Source organism: Salminus brasiliensis, chromosome 6 (assembly GCF_030463535.1).
Source record: "Salminus brasiliensis chromosome 6, fSalBra1.hap2, whole genome shotgun sequence".
Lineage (NCBI taxonomy): Eukaryota > Metazoa > Chordata > Actinopteri > Characiformes > Bryconidae > Salminus > Salminus brasiliensis.
In genome coordinates this window covers 19,569,713-19,587,913 of record NC_132883.1, presented here as the reverse complement: position 1 = coordinate 19,587,913, position 18,201 = coordinate 19,569,713, and the positions used below count along the sequence as shown (strand labels likewise).

General features: G+C 36.4%; 3 protein-coding genes across 4 annotated transcripts; all 3 read right to left on the bottom strand.

Moving 5' to 3' along the window:
• Nucleotides 1-293: 293 nt before the first annotated feature.
• On the bottom strand, nt 294-5,139 carry plpp1b (phospholipid phosphatase 1b). Its single transcript, XM_072680972.1, has 6 exons — nt 4,775-5,139; nt 3,622-3,773; nt 2,443-2,714; nt 2,250-2,307; nt 1,889-2,065; nt 294-1,724 (listed from the first exon to the last, which is right to left on the bottom strand). The coding sequence occupies exons 1-6, from the start codon at nt 4,830-4,832 to the stop codon at nt 1,608-1,610; spliced, it is 834 nt and encodes a 277-aa protein (XP_072537073.1). The 5' UTR covers nt 4,833-5,139; the 3' UTR covers nt 294-1,607.
• A 2,945-nt stretch (nt 5,140-8,084) lies between these two features.
• On the bottom strand, nt 8,085-11,672 carry LOC140557813 (chondroitin sulfate N-acetylgalactosaminyltransferase 1-like). Its single transcript, XM_072682606.1, has 7 exons — nt 11,054-11,672; nt 10,743-10,959; nt 10,492-10,593; nt 10,124-10,302; nt 9,800-9,891; nt 9,363-9,444; nt 8,085-8,380 (listed from the first exon to the last, which is right to left on the bottom strand). The coding sequence occupies exons 1-7, from the start codon at nt 11,661-11,663 to the stop codon at nt 8,085-8,087; spliced, it is 1,578 nt and encodes a 525-aa protein (XP_072538707.1). The 5' UTR covers nt 11,664-11,672.
• A 1,391-nt stretch (nt 11,673-13,063) lies between these two features.
• On the bottom strand, nt 13,064-16,399 carry LOC140556866 (spindlin-1-like). 2 transcript variants are annotated; one of them, XM_072680971.1, is made up of 5 exons: nt 16,183-16,399; nt 15,949-16,003; nt 14,717-14,976; nt 13,868-14,101; nt 13,064-13,701 (listed from the first exon to the last, which is right to left on the bottom strand). In XM_072680971.1, the coding sequence occupies exons 1-5, from the start codon at nt 16,226-16,228 to the stop codon at nt 13,514-13,516; spliced, it is 783 nt and encodes a 260-aa protein (XP_072537072.1). In that variant the 5' UTR covers nt 16,229-16,399; the 3' UTR covers nt 13,064-13,513. The 2 variants fall into 2 exon arrangements, with proteins under 2 accessions (XP_072537072.1, XP_072537071.1); XM_072680970.1 differs by having other exon boundaries at nt 15,949-16,230.
• Nucleotides 16,400-18,201: the final 1,802 nt, after the last annotated feature.

Genomic DNA, 18,201 nt, shown 5'->3' with positions numbered 1-18,201 from the left:
CTGCCAACAAAGATCCAACATTTTTACTACAAATTTTCGACTAAAGAGCTACTGTAATATTTTACTAGTTTCAGCTACTGACTAAAGATTTACCCCTTTTACTTCTAATTTTGACTATTACATGGTTTATGTTTACATTGTTATACCTTAAGAATTCCAGCTTTTAGTACTTAACTGAGTTTGTACAGCTATTGTATATAATTATTATCTTTCAATCTTAAAATCTCTTTCATTCACAGAACAGGGTCATGCCGGGTCAGGTGTGGTAGTGAAAACAAGGAAACACTTGCGGGGATGGACAGCGAAGGCTTTAATAACAAACGATACAAAGTAACAAGAAACAACCAAACAGAAGATAACCAGAGCTGGCATCAACAAGCATACTAGTTTAATGTGTAAACAATATTAACTAACTGTTAGTAACTAAAATGTAACTGGGAAAAATGATATTTTTTCTACAAAAATATTCTATTGTGGGAGTATCACTTATGAAAAAAAACTACTGTATGAAATTAGCGACACTGCTTTCATTGACCTGTGTGTCATTGTCACTGTGTCCTGTATTTTTAATGTAACCAGACATACAGTCCACAGGGCCCCAGCAACAGCATTCAATATATACAAATTAAGGAATATCCAGAATAAAATAAAAGCCTGCAAAAATTAAATAAATAAAACAGCATACACTTTACATTGTATTAAAATAGTGTTATGTCAACTAAAAATCTTTTTTTGTAGTTTTTTGGAACTCACCTTCCTTTGTTGACCAATGCCTTATCTCCTATGCATTAAAATTTCTGAATGTAATCTGACCTACAGTCCACAAGGCTTCATTTGAGTTTGCAATATAGTCAGGGTGTGTATTCTTTGCAATGGCAGTCAGAGACTGAAGTATGGTTGCTCTAGACATAAAGAATGAATGAGGATCTGACATCTCTGTGTTTATTATAAGCTTTTTATTGGATTACAATACAAAATATGTATTGTACTAATACAAAGGATGCATAATTGTATGTTACAGGATTGGCAAATCTAGGGCTTACAGAGTTATCTGTTATCTTTGACAGTTGTACAATTATATCATTATTTCAAATGAAAGAAAAAAAAACATTACATTTATATAAATAATGTACCAAAACCAAATTCAACTTGCACATTCTGCATATTTGGCATTCCCTTACTGACATGTACCAGAAATACAATACAAAATAATACAAAAAGAAATGCTCAACTGCAGAGCAGACAATTTCACATTTTACTTTCACCACATTGTATTGTTTATTCTGCTGTATAAACTCTCTTTGTGTCCACATTTCGTAAATAGGAGACTCCTAAGTAATAATCTAGAAAAGTGTAATATTACACAAGCTTACAATCCTGTGCAAAAGTCTTGGGCATCTGAGGAAATAATGAAACTATTTATCTGAGCATCATGTTATTTTTTCAGAAAACACTAAGATATAAGTTACAAATAAGATACAAATAAACAGTATATGTGCAATAATTGTATCTAATTGCATTAATGACAATCAACCCCGAAGCACTGTGTCAAACATTCTTCTTTAAATTTACATATGGTAAACTCACATGTATTACTCCTTCTGGCATCACTCAGTACTGCCATAGTGGTTAACATTGCTTGTTGCCTCCTGCAAGGTTGTGTGCGAGATCTCTTCTTTGTTTCCCTTGGGCTGAGCCTTGAAGAAATTTGACACATTGAACACCTACAAAAATGAGGAAAACTGTCAATTTTATGATGAGGAGAAACAATACACCTGAAGTAACAGGTAGTGGTAATAAAAAAACATTTTTAATAGATGTTTAATAGAGACGATTAGTAAATCTGACTCTTGAATGCACAGTGCATTTAGAATTACAAATGACTCACAGTAAACACTGCCACAATGGCCCCCTGTATGAATCCAGTGAGAACATCACTCCAGTGATGTTTATAGTCTGAAACCCGTGATAGGCCCACATACACAGAAGCAGCAATAAGGAAGAACTGGATAGTTGGCCTTAGCAGTCGTGCCCATTCTGCCTTCATTCTTGATTGCATATACAGCTTTAAAAAGTAAAATATAAAATATAATATCAATCCCAGCATCCAGTGCAGGACTACCATAGTTTAATACATGTGATAAACAATATACGTTTACAGTTAAATGTTATACAGTTAAATGTACAGTCATTTCATCAATAATTAAACAATTATTATGTTCTGTATTGGTGTCTTAAAATGTACTCACTGCGAGGAACAGCATACAGTACATAGAAAAGGATGAATGTCCAGAATAAAATGAAAGCCTAAAAAAATACAATACAAAAGTACATTTCAGCATGTAAGAACAATCCCATTAATCTAATAGATAAATAAAAGATAGTTAAATAAAAGCATAAAATTCATATTACTTTAAAAATCAAAAATATATATGTACTCACCTCCCTTCATTGACCAATGTCTTGTCTCCTGTGCATGAGAATTTCTCAATGTAACCTGACTTACAATCCACAAGGCCCCAGTTAGGTTTGCATATGGTCAGGAAATGTGGCCTCAGCCGGCCAATGGTGTACTTGGCAATGTCAGTCAGGGACTGACTTATTGCAGCTCCGAACACAAAGGACCCAACTGCTTTGTAGATGCATGCAAGGTAGTCATTCATGAAAGACGGTCTGGATCTGAGATATATAGAAAGGCATTCACCAACAACAATCTGTAGAAGATATAAAAGATAAACACTGCTTAATTTCACTGTTTCACGCAATGAAAAATAGATTGTACATTCTACACATATTTAAGGTAATTGCTAATAATTAGCCCAAGTCAGTTGCATCTGATATCATCTGCTTGTTCGAGCTCGCTCTACCACACACCACCACAGCTGTGAGGGTAAACACTAGCATGTGTTTCCTCTATTATCGTCTCTATTGCATCTTTTCTGCTGACAACACGACATCGCTGAAAAGCTTTAGACAGTTGAAGGGGAATGCTATTTTTTTCCTCCTGAACAGATTGAATGCCCAGGCCGAATGTTTCTATAGACTTTTGATTGTATTCTGCTGCTACTAAAAATATAACTGCATGCCATGCTGTATTACTGCAGTTATCTGTGGTACAAGAGCCCCAACCAAGTACAGAGTGTCAGAAGTTTGACATTTCTGTACTGTACATCCTTTTCTGTTTTATTTAAATAAATACTGGAGACACTCAATTTGTGATTTTCATGAGCATACAAGAAAAGCTTGGAATATGTCAGTTTATGTGTAATGATGCTAAAATATGACAGTGTACCTTTTTAATTTTATTCTGAACAAAACCATTTTCATGATATTCTATTTTTTGAGATGCACTAGTAGAACATTATTTCCGTTTCAGTTCAAGATTACAAAAGCATATTTGCTATGCAGCACTTGCACCATCTAAAGACGTGTTTCTAAAATGAGACCAATGGAAACCTTTGTGGCTTGTTTGGCAAACGTTTACCTGTTTGGCAAACGAACCTCTTGTACATTTGGGTCCTTTACAGAAGGGTTACATTAATGTTATTGCATCAAAGAGCCCCTTTTCAGTACCATGCAGAGTGATAATTATCATAAGAAAGATAATGTAAATATACTTACTACAAATAATGCGAACGGAATGATTATACCCATTAACAACTGGTATGAAATGGTATCTTCTTTGAAGGGGTACTTGATGGTGTCATCACTGCAGAAAAACCCTCTTTTGAAGGGATTATGCTGGAGATTTAGAACTGCAAATGGTAGTCCAGCTAAAACAAAAACATCACAGTAAGTTAGATTACTTCACCACAACTAAAATTGAGTTTAAAACGAATAGATAACAATGGACTGAGGTAACTGACTATCACATGAGCTTGCATTCTTCATTTGTATGAATAACCATTGTGACTATGTGCCACCAAGTACTTTTTCATGTGACTGGTGAAACAACACAGAGGCAGATTTGACAAGACTGACTGAAACTAGCCATGAGCTACAATACTTTGTTTGTCTCCATAAAAAAAAAATCCTGTTGGAATGGGGACTCTTTGGTTTAGCTATCTCATAGTTAAAAAAAATATTTGTACCATTTGTCCAATAGTCAAAGGGCTTAGAGAAGTTTCATGTGACTAAGATGAGAATAAAAAGTGATGAAGGCAGTCCTAGTAAAACTTGCAAAACACACAAAAACCTGAGCAGAAATGAAACAAAGGTCATAACATGTCACATTTACCCTTCCCTTATAACGAGTGTATCAGCCAGGACTGCTTTTTGAATAAGGTACAATGCAGAGCAAGCCTTATCCAAATGAACTACTACTGCAGTCTGAGAGTGTATACTGTATTCGGAGGCGTACTGGTTTGCCATTCCTGTAGTCAAATTTCTAAGTAGCAAATAAGATGGTTAGGTGGTTAGAGCAGCTATGCCTGCACTCTGGGCACGTGTGCTTACTGTCACTGTGTGTGTTTGATCACTAGTAAGCCTATAGACATTCCTGTGGTCAGGTTCGCAAGCATGAAATAAGGAAGTGACTTCTTGCAAGACGCCACTTAGAACCTCAGCAGGACTGTGTGTTAAGCAACGTGGTATACATTTCCTAATCCACCCGGATGTCTTTTTTATTGATGGATTTATTGTTATTTATTGTTATTGCGCATAACTAAGCATGTTTCACTTGGTGGTTTACCTCTTCGTTAGAAAAGCCAGGGCTATGGCATACCAATGCTAAATCAGACTCCGAGAAGACGAGCCATTCTCAGGACACACTCACCAAGGACAACGCAGGCGACGTCCAGAAGAATGTAAAATATCCCCTCTGCCTCGAACATGTCTGGTGTCCTGCGCGCTTTCGTTGTAGACTTCCTAAAGCGTGTTCATAGTAAATGTAGACTCACAGATAAAGGCCTCGCGACGCCGGAGCTAACGCACTCGAGACATTTCGGAGATTTGTATGCTCAGCTAAAAAAAAATATACTAATAAAATAAAATAAAAATGAGCAAAGCGCAGACTGTGTGGTTTGTGATGCCCCCTCATCCAATATCGTCAGGAATGTTTGGGTTTTGTTCGAGGCGCATGGAAGTGGGCCGATGTTACCGCTATCCCGCAACGCAACATCGCATGACAGTTAGGTCAATCCCTCACAGAGTCAATCCTTTACGCTCCTCCCCTCTCCAGCAGCGCCAAGCAGAAAGGTCCTTTCTTTCTCCAGAGCGCGCTGCTCACACCCAAGTTACGTCAGTGGCATGGCCCACGATTCACCTTTTTATGACTGTAATACTTTACTTATCTCATTCAGTGAATTATGACCGTGCACTATGATCTAACACTTTTTTCCCTTATTGCCACATCTTGTATACAGAAGAAACCAAGCAAACCTGCCCCCACTTTAACATTTTACATTATCTGCATTTAGCAGACGCTCTTATCCAGAGCGACTTACAAGGTTACTCATATTACAGAGGAGGGCCAATGTAGTGTTAGGAATCTTGCCCAGGAACTCTTATTGGTGTAGCGCAGCATAGTCACCCAGACCGGGAATTAAACCCCAGTCTCTCACATGGTGTGGTAGCTTACTGGCCAGTAGTGGTGTTATCTGTTGCGCCACACCAACCACTTTTTTTTATTTTGCTTGTAGACATTAAATTAAATCTTCTTATAAACTCATACATTCATCTAAAATGAAGTATTTTTCCTCAATATTCATCTGCTGGATGTAATTTCCATTTCCTTAATAACTTTAAATTTTTTAATAAATGTATTTTTATAAAGAAATATGCTAGAAACGTTTAGTGATTCCGAAATAATTTACATTAACATTTAAGGCATTTAGAAGAAGCTCTTATGCAAAGCGACATACAAAAGTGCTGTTTTACTCAGAAAAAAAAAAAAACTAAACAGGAAAAAGTGGATAAGAAAATGAATGAATGAATGTTATTTTAACATAACAATAAAAGTTTTTATAAATGTGGATATGTGTGGAATGGAGTCACAGCAGCTCTAGAGGCCTAGGGTTGTGGGTCACTGTCTGTGAGGAGTGTGGTGGCTTTCTTTGTGTGCATGGTGGATGAATTGGCTATGCTAAATTGTCCCCATGTGATGTTATCTCTAGCTTTATTAAACTATTTATTCATTATGAATACAGTTTACAAAATAACAGACTTATATACAGTAGTTGCTCATTTTTAACTAGACAACATCTTCCTGTGAATGTTATTCTTTGTTTATGTGATGTCATACAGCTTCATATAATGTTTAAAACAGAATTGGGGGAAAATTTGGTCTCAGTGGTTTTGAGCATGGCATGATTGTTGGTGCCAGATGGGCTGATCTGAGTATTGAGTCTGGGATTGTCATGCTCAACACTCCCAAGAGGTTACTCAGAATGGTGCAATAAGGGAATGGTTGGAAATGCCTTGTTAATGAGAGAGGTACACAGTGATTGGCCAAACTGATTGGAGCCAAGAGGACAGCTATGGTAACTCAGAAAACCACTGTACAATTGTGGCAAGCAGGAATGCATCTTAGAATGCATATCCAACCTTAATGGGCTACAACATGAAAATATGACCTTGCCAAGTTCCACTTCTGTCAGCCAAAGACAGAAAGATGTGGCTGCAGTGGGCACAGGCTCAAATTTAAAAATGGACTGATTTAATTTTGAGAAAAAAATGGATTGATTAATCTTAATTTCTGCTAAGGCTCACGGTGTACAGGGTCAAACTTTGGAGTACATGCACACAACCTGCTTTGTGGAAACAGCACAGGCTGGTGGAGGAGGTGTAATGGTGTGAGGGATTTTTTTTCCAGGCACACTTTGGGCCTTTTGTGGAGAGAAAGTGCATGATGCAATCATGCCAACATGGACCAGAATCTCAAAGAAATGTTTTCAGCATCTTGTAGAATCCATACCAGGAGGAACTGGGACTGTTTTGAGAACAAACAGAGATGTAGTGTTCCTAATAAAGTATATATAAACGTTTGGGAATTCTTGGTTCAATGGCACAAGTATAAAGTATATATAAATAATGAATAAGTCCTTAGTTAAAGATAAAGGTAATTTCATTGCATTAAAAAATGCAAATAATTACAATTACTATAAATATTCTTTAGGATGTGCTGAAGTGACCCATAAGACTACAGTGTACATATACATATATATACACACACACAGACTGTCTTATATGTATGTGTGTGTGTGAAAACCAAAGTGCACTCTGAATTATATAGTTTTACATGTCATGACATAATGACAAAAACATCTGGTCCTTAGATCTTAAGATGAGGTAAACACATGCCAAATTGCTGGTCCTTAGATCTTAAGATGAGGTAAACACATGCCAAATTGAACCGTGTCATTATTTATTCAACAAAAAACAGGCCAAAATCCACAGATTGCAAAGATTATTTACAAGTCAAACACATTCAATACAGTTGCCAGTTTTCCCAGGACATTTTTTTCAAATTGTGATGGTTAGACAACTGGATCAGCGAATTTCCAAAACATTAGGCAGGTCTTGTTCAGGACCTACAAAATGTGGTCCAAGAAAGGACAACTGGTGAATCTGCAATAGGGTCATGGGCACCTAAGGCTCCTGCAATGCTATCCATGTATACCCCACCCAACTTAAAATATCTGCTGTTAATGTCTTGGTGCCAAATACCACAGGACACCTTCAGAGGTCTTGTGGAGTCCATGCCTCATAAACGATTTTGATGTGTGTGCAAGGATACCTTTCAACATTTTAACACCTTAGTTAAGTCTTGATACCATATGAGCAGTGTTTTAAAAAGTTGCACTGAAACTAGTGGTGTGGAAAAGTATCTAAATATAAATCCATGCTGTGAATATATGGGCGTATCTAATTGTCAGTCCTAGAGATTAACCAGTCCATATTGTTCTTAGTTCCTAGGCTCCTAGTTGGCCATGGTACCCTAAAATGCCTCATATGTCACTTACTATGAAAAGATTCTAAACACATCACATCAAACAGACATCAAACACATCATATTACACATAATAAACATCATACAGACAAACGTGCATATAAGAGGTTATAACCAAATCACCTTTGCCAGCATTTCACTTAGTACTTGTCTTGATGTTTTCATGGAGTTTATATTTGTGGAGATGACTGTTTATTTCTCTGTGAAATAAAAGTTCCCCCATCTGACTGTGTGAGGCCTCGTTCATGGCTTTGGACTGCATGCACGTTGTAAATGACTCTGCTGATAAGTCATCTGCACACAGTCTCTCATGCCACATATGAAAGAGTCCTCGTGAGGGGGCACGAACAACCATGATATTGCTGTGAAGATATTTTCTGTAGAGGTGAAGATCTTCTTTTCCCCAAGTTTTAATGCTTGGGTCAAAACCTCCTTTGGAAGAGGGAGAAAAGAGATCAATTAGATCAATCAGTTAGATAATCATACCCTTTATTGAAAAATTGCATTCAGTTTTTTTAAAGCACTCTGTATTTGCTATTTCTGACTAAATGTCAATAAAAATGCATGTTCCAAAAATCGATACTGTAACTGTATCACATCAGCATTTGTGGTAAATAAACAAGTAGCTGCATATTTGACCATTAAAATGCAACAGATAAATACTAGATGTATATAAATGTACAATGTCTGAATTTGTGGAAAATGCATCCAGAAGTCCTTTTTAACACTTTTAAGCATCATTCATTCTTTGTTCATTCTTTATTTTATAGACAGTACTGTCTTTTATAAGTTGATCAGGTGTTTTAGAGCAGGGAAAAGTTTAAACTGAATAGTTTCATTACACCGTAGAAATTCATATTACAATTAAACATATTAGTTTACTGTGCAAAATAAGGAAGGCTTTATAAACAGGTTTCTGAATGTGTTATAATTCACTAATTAAATTACATGTAAACTACATGTCAAAATGACAGTGAGAAAGTTCCACAACCTTTTTATTCCATGGTTGCAAAATAATCTAATAATCTAAAGTTTGAAATAGAAAATATAAATGACAGATAAAAATTCATCACATCAGGAAAAAATCACAGAAAACTACCAAGCTTAGCTCATCATGTTTTCACTATGATAAAAATCAGTTTAGAAACAGTGTCAGAAAAGGCATAATGAAAAAATGTCTTATTTGTCTACCACAGTTTAATCACATCCATTAATCCATTTAGCAGTGTTTCTACTTTTTGAACTTTTTGAAAGAGGCAAAATACAGGGCAGTCATACAGAGTGTCAAGATAAAATAAAATTTAAACATTTAAAATAAAAAATATATAAAATATATTTTCAGGATATAGACCATTTAAATAGATCTTATTTGTTTAGGACATTTAGCAGTTGGTAAAATCAATTAATTTATTACCTATGTTGATGAAATCTGATCTGTATTGACATGTCATTCCAAATCCAAAGTCCTGCCAGAATCCTGTGCTTTTACTGATTACCTATGGAGTAGACAAAAGAGAGCAGAGCTGTGACAAGTACTTGATAAAAGTGTGAGTCAAAGTGTTTAACAATTTGCAACTATGTGGCCTCATTTACCAATATCTTCCTAAGAATTTTCTTAAATTTGTTCTGAAGAAAAGTCTTTACAAAAAGGCTTTATTAACCCACATAATTGTTGGCGGTTATGCTCAGATAATGATCGATCCCACTGTCCACGTAAATTGAACAAATCCCAAATAAGAAGACATTGGAGAAAACATTGGTGAAAGTCAGAATTCCTTAAAAATAATATTTTAAGAAGAAATGGTTGGTAAATGAGGCCCAATGATCTTGGGAAGAGAAAATAGTTCTCACCAGCTGTTTATCAGTAGAAGGTATGTTATGTTCCCCATATATTACATCTGGGTTGTACTGGCTAAATGGTATGGGGTAGAAGACTCTTTTACCTAAAAGATGTAATAACAACTGTCCACCAACATCATCATATCAGTAGTGATTTAATAAAAACAAAAATTCCATTCGGTTTAGATTTGAGCCTGGATTTATAGCTCAATACAAGTGATAATGTAGTGTTAGTGTTAATCACTAACACTACATTATCACTTGTAACAGTAAATATCATGATCTATATATCATATTATATAGAATTTAAACCATGTGTTCTTTCAATGATCTTACCAGGTTGGGCATTCATGCGGCAGGAGTGAAGAAACTCTTCAGTAAAATGTACATCCACATCACAGAAAAAAAGGAGAGCATTGCTTTTCTTCCAGGCACTAGCACCCACATCTAACCCTCTTCCTCTGGAGAACTTCTCATTTAGATGTATTAGAGTAAAGTTCCTGGATCTCATTTTCCTAGGGTAGAATGAAAATGCTTAATCAAGAAGCTTTCGATTCACCATTTTTAGACACCCAGTCATTACACTTTATTTGTGTATTTACTTCCTAGCACATCAGAGCAGAAGTAATCAGCATTCACAAGCTTGACATGTGATTTTTAAAACTTTAACTGTAATACATGTGCACCGGTCTTCAAGGACGTACCTTGCAGTGGAGTCTATAATTCCTCTCACTTCATCCATTTTCTCTCTTCCAAAAAACACCACAGTGAGATGAATTCTTTCAACTTGTTGAAGACAAACTTCCCTGTGACAAAAAAAGTAGAATATTAAAGAAAGTAGTGTGAGTCAAGTATGTGAGTGCATCTCTTTCTATTATACATTTGTATGGTATTGTGCTATCTCAGTACATGAAAATATAAGTTTAAAAATAAATAAATAAATAAATAACCCTACCTGAAATTGTGCATGAATTGTCTAAATGTCTCCACTCTCTCTGCCAATGGTACAATTATATTTATTAACATGTTCGATGTGTCAATTACTTCTTCCTTCACCTTCATCAATGGTGCAAATGGCCGAAAGAAAAGTAGCCTCCTAAAGTCCAGAGAAGTATTATCTCTGAATGTCAGATCATATACGGTCCCTTTATCTCGTTCTGTGCGAAAAATTCCTATTATAATGCAAAGGCAAAGAAAAGAACAGAAATGTAGATCAATCTGGGAAAAAATGTGCATAAAATAGTTACATTTAAAAGATAACCTCACCCTCAAAGAACTCTTGTGGAGAGTATATCCTACGGTACTGAGAGTTGTTCCTTTTCTGAGGATCATTAAGAATGTGTAGAGCTGCTTCTAATGCCCCACCCAGATCACTACGAAGAGTTCCTTGCACAGGGTGCCGTGTAAGCCCAGACTCAAGCTGATAGACCCTGTTTAGGGAAAAGCTCTCAAATGGCACCAGGGCATGTTCATTTGGTAGTTTTGAGCCCTCATTGATTTCTGCATGACGCAGTTGCCGTTTGAAAAACATCTCAAGCTCTGAATTACTCTTTTTTCCTAATTCTTCCAACTCCATTGGTAACATTACAGCACTCTGTTCCAAAGACTTTTGCAGTTGTCTTGTCCTCTCTTGGAGAGCCTTTGTCAACTGGAAGATCTGCTGTGCAAGGCTTCTGGCATAGTGTTGATATTCCTCCTCGTGCTCTTGCAGCAAAGCCTGGTACTTCATATCATCCATTGTCCCTTTGGACATTTGGTGCTTTTGGTTTCCATGAGGTCTGCAGGTCATGAAATACAGAAGGGACACAAACCAGAGTGCCACCACAAGCATAGGTCCCCTACGGACCACCATGCCAAGAAACCACCTCTTCAGCATGACGGCATGGAGTTCAAGTGTTTAATCAGGCTAGTTTAGGATCTGCTTCAGCATATTTTGAGATATATGCTTAAGCACATGTCCCATAGTATCCTTTGTCCATTCCACCTCCATATAAGCACTCACCTAGTGCAAAAAAAACAGGAACATTTCTTTGTTGTATATTTCAACATAGGGATGTAATAAAACATTAACCTACTGTCTCCAAATATTTTTTCCCCAGAATTTGTTCTTATTTCAAAATGACGTGTCAAAACATTGACTTTTGTTCTAGAACTTTTTGATTTTATTTTGTTTTAATGTCTATATTTTTGATATACTAAATAAAAAACAGTAAAAACAATCTGAGGCTGTTTAAAAGTTCAGCATTCAGTGTGAACATAGGCAGCCTATTCACACTCACCATTTGCCATGACAAAAAACATGTGTTGTACAGAGTGATGTGTGACTACTACACATACATGCTTGTGCTCTCTGTACATTTGCATTTAACCCCTGATTGTGCTTAAATGTATTATATAAATATTATTAGGATTGGACATATTTTTAGAGCAACATTTTGTAAAACATAAAAAGAGAAATACAGCATCAAGTATTTCCCCTGTGAACCAGTGAACAACTTCACCAGCCATTTAGTTATACATACTGAGAGAGCATTACTAAGACATTTAAGTTGGCCTGCAATACTTAAGGAGTGTAAAGTTTCTGTTCCAACTATTACAATGCAGATTTTTAAAATCTTTTCCCAGAAGTATTGTTCACAATTTCACAAATGTCATAGGTAAACACTTTAAAGAATTACAATGATCATATATCATCAATGATGAGACATAGCAGTACTTTGGAAAACTGTGGCACTTCCAAGATATTCACATTTTAAGGAAAATACATTATCAACAACATATGCACAACCAGCAACCTGTACTTACCTCAGTCTCTTTTATATAATTTGCACTGCAAGACAGCGAATACCTACATCTTTACTAACAGCTTCCCATGCTCAGAGCTGGATGTAAAGCTACCTTTTGCCTGTTTCCCCAAGCAGGTATTTTGGTTAGTATGCTGTGTGGTACCAGTAAGGCCTCCGAACTCAGTGCATGCTCTGTTCTGCCATCTACTAACAAACTCCTCCCTCTTTAAAATTATGAAAGGAGTGTTGTTTTGGACATGTACAGCAAGGACAACTTTAACAGCCGCCCACAGTCAAAATCCTAGTTCTGTTTAAATTATGTATTAAGTCATACATACACGTAAATGTACATGGTAGTAAAATGTGGCTAATTATCCAACATTTCCCAATTATTGCATACATATGAACAAGAAGTCCCATGAAGCATGCGAGTTACTTTTCTTTATTAGAAAAAAAGTCATTACAACATTATTTACAGTTTAAAGGCACAACTCAAAACAAATCTGCTGTAAACTATTCACTGCAGAAGAGGGCATTTGTTAGCACAGCAGTACAGGATGTAGACACAGTTTGTGTGTGTACAGACCTGGGACAACCATAGAAACTCAAACACCAACTTTACACAGTAGAAGAAAAAAAAAAAACTTAACTTTTAATGGAAGTTCATGTAGCAAGATTTTCCAATTCACTCTGCAGCACTTCTATTGGCCCATTCATTTCGACATTATGTTAAGTTGTAAAACATTGTAAAGAAACTTGGAATAATGCTAGATTTAAATTACTGATGCACAGTGAATAAATGCATGAGCCAAATATTGTAAGCTTAACCTTAACTGAGTGGAATGAGTGGAAAGCCAGAATGTCAATGAGATTTGCACAATACACGAATGGCATTTTGTTTTAAATTCAAGTACAATCCTTGTATTACCAAACATTAAGATCAAACCATATCATATACATAGATGTGATAGTCATCATCAAACTTAATGAAATACACGGACGGTTTGGCCTCAACCTGATGAATCACTGTGCCTGTCCTCTGCGTGCCATCTTCTTTTATGTATTCCACTTGCTTTCCAACAAGACTCTCAACAGCTTCACCAGGCTCTGTGGTTTTAACAGGGTCTTCTAAAAGATGAAAACAACTTCAAGATGTTGAGAAGTGCCTAAAGTCATCATTGTACCTTTGTCAATATAGAGTTCAGACCTTACTAAGGTCACTAAAAGGTAATAACAACAGGTCACAACAGACTGCTGTACAAGGGCAGCACACACACACCTGTGATTTACTCACCTGGGTCTGGAAGTATACGGAGGTCACCCTCTTTGTAGTCTTCAAGAAGCTGGTACAAGTAAAGAACAGGGTCCTTCTCATAGGTAATGAAAAACCATGTAGGCATCATGGGAGCTCTGGCAAGCACTAACCCTCTCCAGCCATTCTTTGATCCATCACCCATTTCAAACTGGTGTTCTACAGCTTGACCCAAGATCCTCTCTGCTAGATAAGCATCACTTATTCGATATGAAGCTGGAGACAGAGGTAATGTTGCTTTTAATACCCCACCACACTTACAACAGCCAGACCATTTTAACACAATTGCATCATTTTATTAGTCAAGTTTGATATTTCAATTTCTTTCACTTTCTTATTTAATATTTCTTAAGGTTTATTTCCTTTGCAAGTGGGAACAAACCAAACAACCTCTGATCCCTTGACATGAACCCACAAACTCACACCATCTCCGAAGGTTTGTGGCACTACCACATTAGAGCAAAAGCCAGAGTATTACAGTAAGTTAATCTTGATTAAAGGTGACGCGACACACACAGAGTTAACCCTTGACTGTCTACTGCTAACATAAATACATAAAAATAACCTCAAAGATTATTTCATTTAGCAGTGTAATGGTTTTTAAATATTGTTGCTGCTGTACAACTTTTTAATTGAAGCTCTGAACATGGTTCAGCAAATCAGATCTGTTATATGATGAATTTGAACTGCCACTTATTGGCAGAGGGGGTCTGATCTCTAAAAAAAAAAGCTGTGGCATGAACAGCAAGTCTTTTTTAGATTTAGATTTCACGGTTTATTTCAAATGAACTACATGTGACAACACCTTCAAAAAGTGTTTAAAACACTTACCGATTTTGTCAGGTAAGATTTCAAGCCCTTGAACCCTGTCATCTTTAAGAATTTCCAGGCAATATACACAGTCAAAGCCATCATACTTGATGAGGTAGAGAGAAGGATTAACTGCAACCTGGTCTAGAACTGTACCAGTCCAGTGTGAAATGGGACTGTAACAGTCCTCTTTCCATTTGTGTTTTATCCGGCAGCCAACAATATTTCGTCTAGGAGGAGTAGGTGATGTGCTAGGGCTTGCACAATGTTTGTGCTTATACCTAAATAAGAAACAAGAACGGATAGTAGGTGAAGAAGATCTCTTTGTAGTTTATGTTCATAAAATGCCTATTTTTTCAGAACATGCTTGTTATGTTACCAATGCAGAATACAACAGAACAGTTTGTATAATAGAGGGTAAACACATTTCAACCAAACTTTTAGGTCAACAATATTATCCAGTATCCAAACCTACGGATAACCATTTAATAGTGTTACAAGCAAAATCCAGAGTAAGCATTTAATCTTTTGGACTGCAGTGAGAAGTCTTATTGCGCTGGTGCTTGTAGTTGACATCTATTAATATCATTCTGGCATACACTAAACATGCACCCACACTTATTGGCCTCATTTTTATATATAGTTAATCAGTCACTGGGATTTCTGAAGACTGTACTGTCACTGTCACTGTTGGGTTGAGAACTGACCAAAAATCCCTGACAAGGCACACCAACAAGGTTCAGTAAACACACAGTGCTTGGAACACTGACACGTTACCAATAAACCACTCATGCAACTACAGTGTTGAAAGTACTGCTGTGCTGAAAATGTTCCAACACCCAAATAATACCTGGTCAAAAGTGGTGCTACGGTGCTCCCTCCCCAGTGATTGATAAAGTAGATTTTATTTAAATCTTAAGGCTTAAGTAAAAATCTATTGTCATTTTGTACCTACAAAATGCAAAATGGCTGGTATACCTGATAAAAAAGACCAATGAGCAAAGCTACAAGCAGGTGTAACTAATAAAGTTGCAATTAAGATTTGAACTAAGTTTCACACTGGACTTTCACTATATCATTAAAATCCCTCAACTTGCCCTGATGCAAGTTTCCATACCTTTCTGTTACTTAAATATAATGTTTTTCATTAAAACATTTTAAAATAATATTTACTTATCACTTTTGTGCATGATCACCATTATGGTTAGGGTGTAGTACCTACAGGCAATACGGTACCATAGATGGCTACTCACTTATGCACGTCTTTTTTCTTCATCATAGGCCTGCTCTCAGACACATGTGCTGCAACTGTACAAATATTTATTTTTTTTAGGGTTATCCCATTAGAAATTTCAGGACTGGTTGTAAACCATAGGACATTGCTAAAGAATGGATCATGTATCATGTTTAACTAAAAAATAAAATGATTAACATTATGAGGCTTGTGGGCAGTTAACCAGAAGAGGTCAGTCAGTTAGGCTACTCACCTTCTCTGGAGCGGTAGGGACCTGAGGTCTTCCTAAACCTATTCATTCATTCATTCATTCATTCATTCAAAGAGGATGAGCCAGGTTTAGAGCTTGCGGATTGTTTTTCTGTCTTAACAGCCTGATGAGATGCAGAAAACATTTGGGGAAATAAAAGACATATTTTACCAATTTCTGAATGGAGTACCTGCTAGAAAATATAGTAAACACAATTTCTTTAGTGTCTTGGGAATTGACATTACATGTGCTGGCAAGTAACCTAATAATAAAAAAAAGTTATCTTCTAATTTCAATAAATAAAGTAACTAAAAACAAATAAATAAAAAATGAACAACTGTAGCCTGTAAATACTTATATAATCACAACACAGCGCACAGAGTGATGCACAACATTTCTTTTGTCCTTTGGGTACCATGCACGCGATTTTGATTCTGTTTAGTTAATTAATTAATTATTGTGTTTTATTTAAAATCCAAACATTGTGCAAAACTAATTCATTATAATTCAGATGAAACATATTGTGCGTTACATCCTAAAGGATGTGCATGTTTGATACTTAGGTTCACTTTACACAGTTGTTTTTAGTATTGTATTTAACGCCTGACATCTGGCTGTACCATACACAGTTGTTTATTGTGCTTATTGAGTTTTAAAGTATAGTTTTAAAACATATTTTTCATTACATCCAACATCTAAAGGACATGCATGTTGGTTGACACCTTGCTGCAATATCCACAGTAGTTTTTAGTGTTGTAAATACTATTGCTAAAATGCAATTATTGTACTGTACTGTACATAGTTTTTGTTTTATTGTGATATGTAAATTAAGATAAGATAATCCTTTATTAGTCCCGCAGTGGACTTTTAAAAACATAATTAATATGAAATAGATTTTTCTTTATACCTACTTCACTCTACATAGTTGTTTTTAGTGTTGTATATAATTTTACTGAAAATTAAAATACATTCAAATTAATGTAGAATTTGCATTACACCCCAAATTCAAAGGGTGTGCTGTTTCCTGATGCCTAGCTTTACTATACACCGTTGTTATGGCTAAAATGCTATCGAGTTTTAAAATACAAAACAAATATAATTTTTTTTTATAAAAAAGGTAAAAGGTGCACGTATTCGTCACTGTACAGTGTGGACTGTACAGCGAAATGTGTCCTCCGCATTTAACCCATCTGGTAGTGAACACACTCACACACACACACACACACGTGTTAGGGGCAGTGAGTACACACACACACCCAGAGCGGTGGGCAGCCAACTCCAGCGCCCGGGGAGCAGAGAGGGTAAAGGGCCTTGCTCAAGGGCCCAACAGTGGCAGCTTGCCGAGCCCGGGAATCGAACCCACAACCCTGTTATCGATATCCCGGCGCTCTAACCGCTGAGCCACCACTGCCCCCCTACGGATAACCATTTAATAGTGTTACAAGCAAAATCCAGAGTAAGCATTTAATCTTTTGGACTGCAGTGAGAAGTCTTATTGCGCTGGTGCTTGTAGTTGACATCTATTAATATCATTCTGGCATACACTAAACATGCACCCACACTTATTGGCCTCATTTTTATATATAGTTAATCAGTCACTGGGATTTCTGAAGACTGTACTGTCACTGTCACTGTTGGGTTGAGAACTGACCAAAAATCCCTGACAAGGCACACCAACAAGTTTCAGTAAACACACAGTGCTTGGAACACTGACACGTTACCAATAAACCACTCATGCAACTACAGTGTTGAAAGTACTGCTGTGCTGAAAATGTTCCAACACCCAAATAATACCTGGTCAAAAGTGGTGCTACGGTGCTCCCTCCCCAGTGATTGATAAAGTAGATTTTATTTAAATCTTAAGGCTTAAGTAAAAATCTATTGTCATTTTGTACCTACAAAATGCAAAATGGCTGGTATACCTGATAAAAAAGACCAATGAGCAAAGCTACAAGCAGGTGTAACTAATAAAGTTGCAATTAAGATTTGAACTAAGTTTCACACTGGACTTTCACTATATCA

What these genes read in the sequence shown, in the direction of transcription:
- plpp1b (XM_072680972.1), bottom strand. Translation starts at nt 4,832, where the DNA reads ATGTTCGAGGCAGAGGGGATATTTTACATTCTTCTGGACGTCGCCTGC. An exon ending in CGTCGCCTGCGTTGTCCTTG is followed by an intron (nt 3,774 to 4,774) that starts GTGAGTGTGTCC and finishes TTTTTGTTTTAG; the next exon opens with CTGGACTACCATTTGCAGTT. An exon ending in ACATTGGTCAATGAAGGGAG is followed by an intron (nt 2,308 to 2,442) that starts GTGAGTACATAT and finishes GTATTTTTTTAG; the next exon opens with GCTTTCATTTTATTCTGGAC.
- LOC140557813 (XM_072682606.1), bottom strand. Translation starts at nt 11,663, where the DNA reads ATGCTGAAGAGGTGGTTTCTTGGCATGGTGGTCCGTAGGGGACCTATG. An exon ending in TCCACAAGAGTTCTTTGAGG is followed by an intron (nt 10,960 to 11,053) that starts GTGAGGTTATCT and finishes GCATTATAATAG; the next exon opens with GAATTTTTCGCACAGAACGA. An exon ending in ATTATAGACTCCACTGCAAG is followed by an intron (nt 10,303 to 10,491) that starts GTACGTCCTTGA and finishes ATTCTACCCTAG; the next exon opens with GAAAATGAGATCCAGGAACT.
- LOC140556866 (XM_072680970.1), bottom strand. Translation starts at nt 16,100, where the DNA reads ATGATACATGATCCATTCTTTAGCAATGTCCTATGGTTTACAACCAGT. An exon ending in AAGAAAAAAGACGTGCATAA is followed by an intron (nt 14,977 to 15,948) that starts GTGAGTAGCCAT and finishes TTTCTTATTTAG; the next exon opens with GTATAAGCACAAACATTGTG. An exon ending in AATCTTACCTGACAAAATCG is followed by an intron (nt 14,102 to 14,716) that starts GTAAGTGTTTTA and finishes CTCTGTCTCCAG; the next exon opens with CTTCATATCGAATAAGTGAT.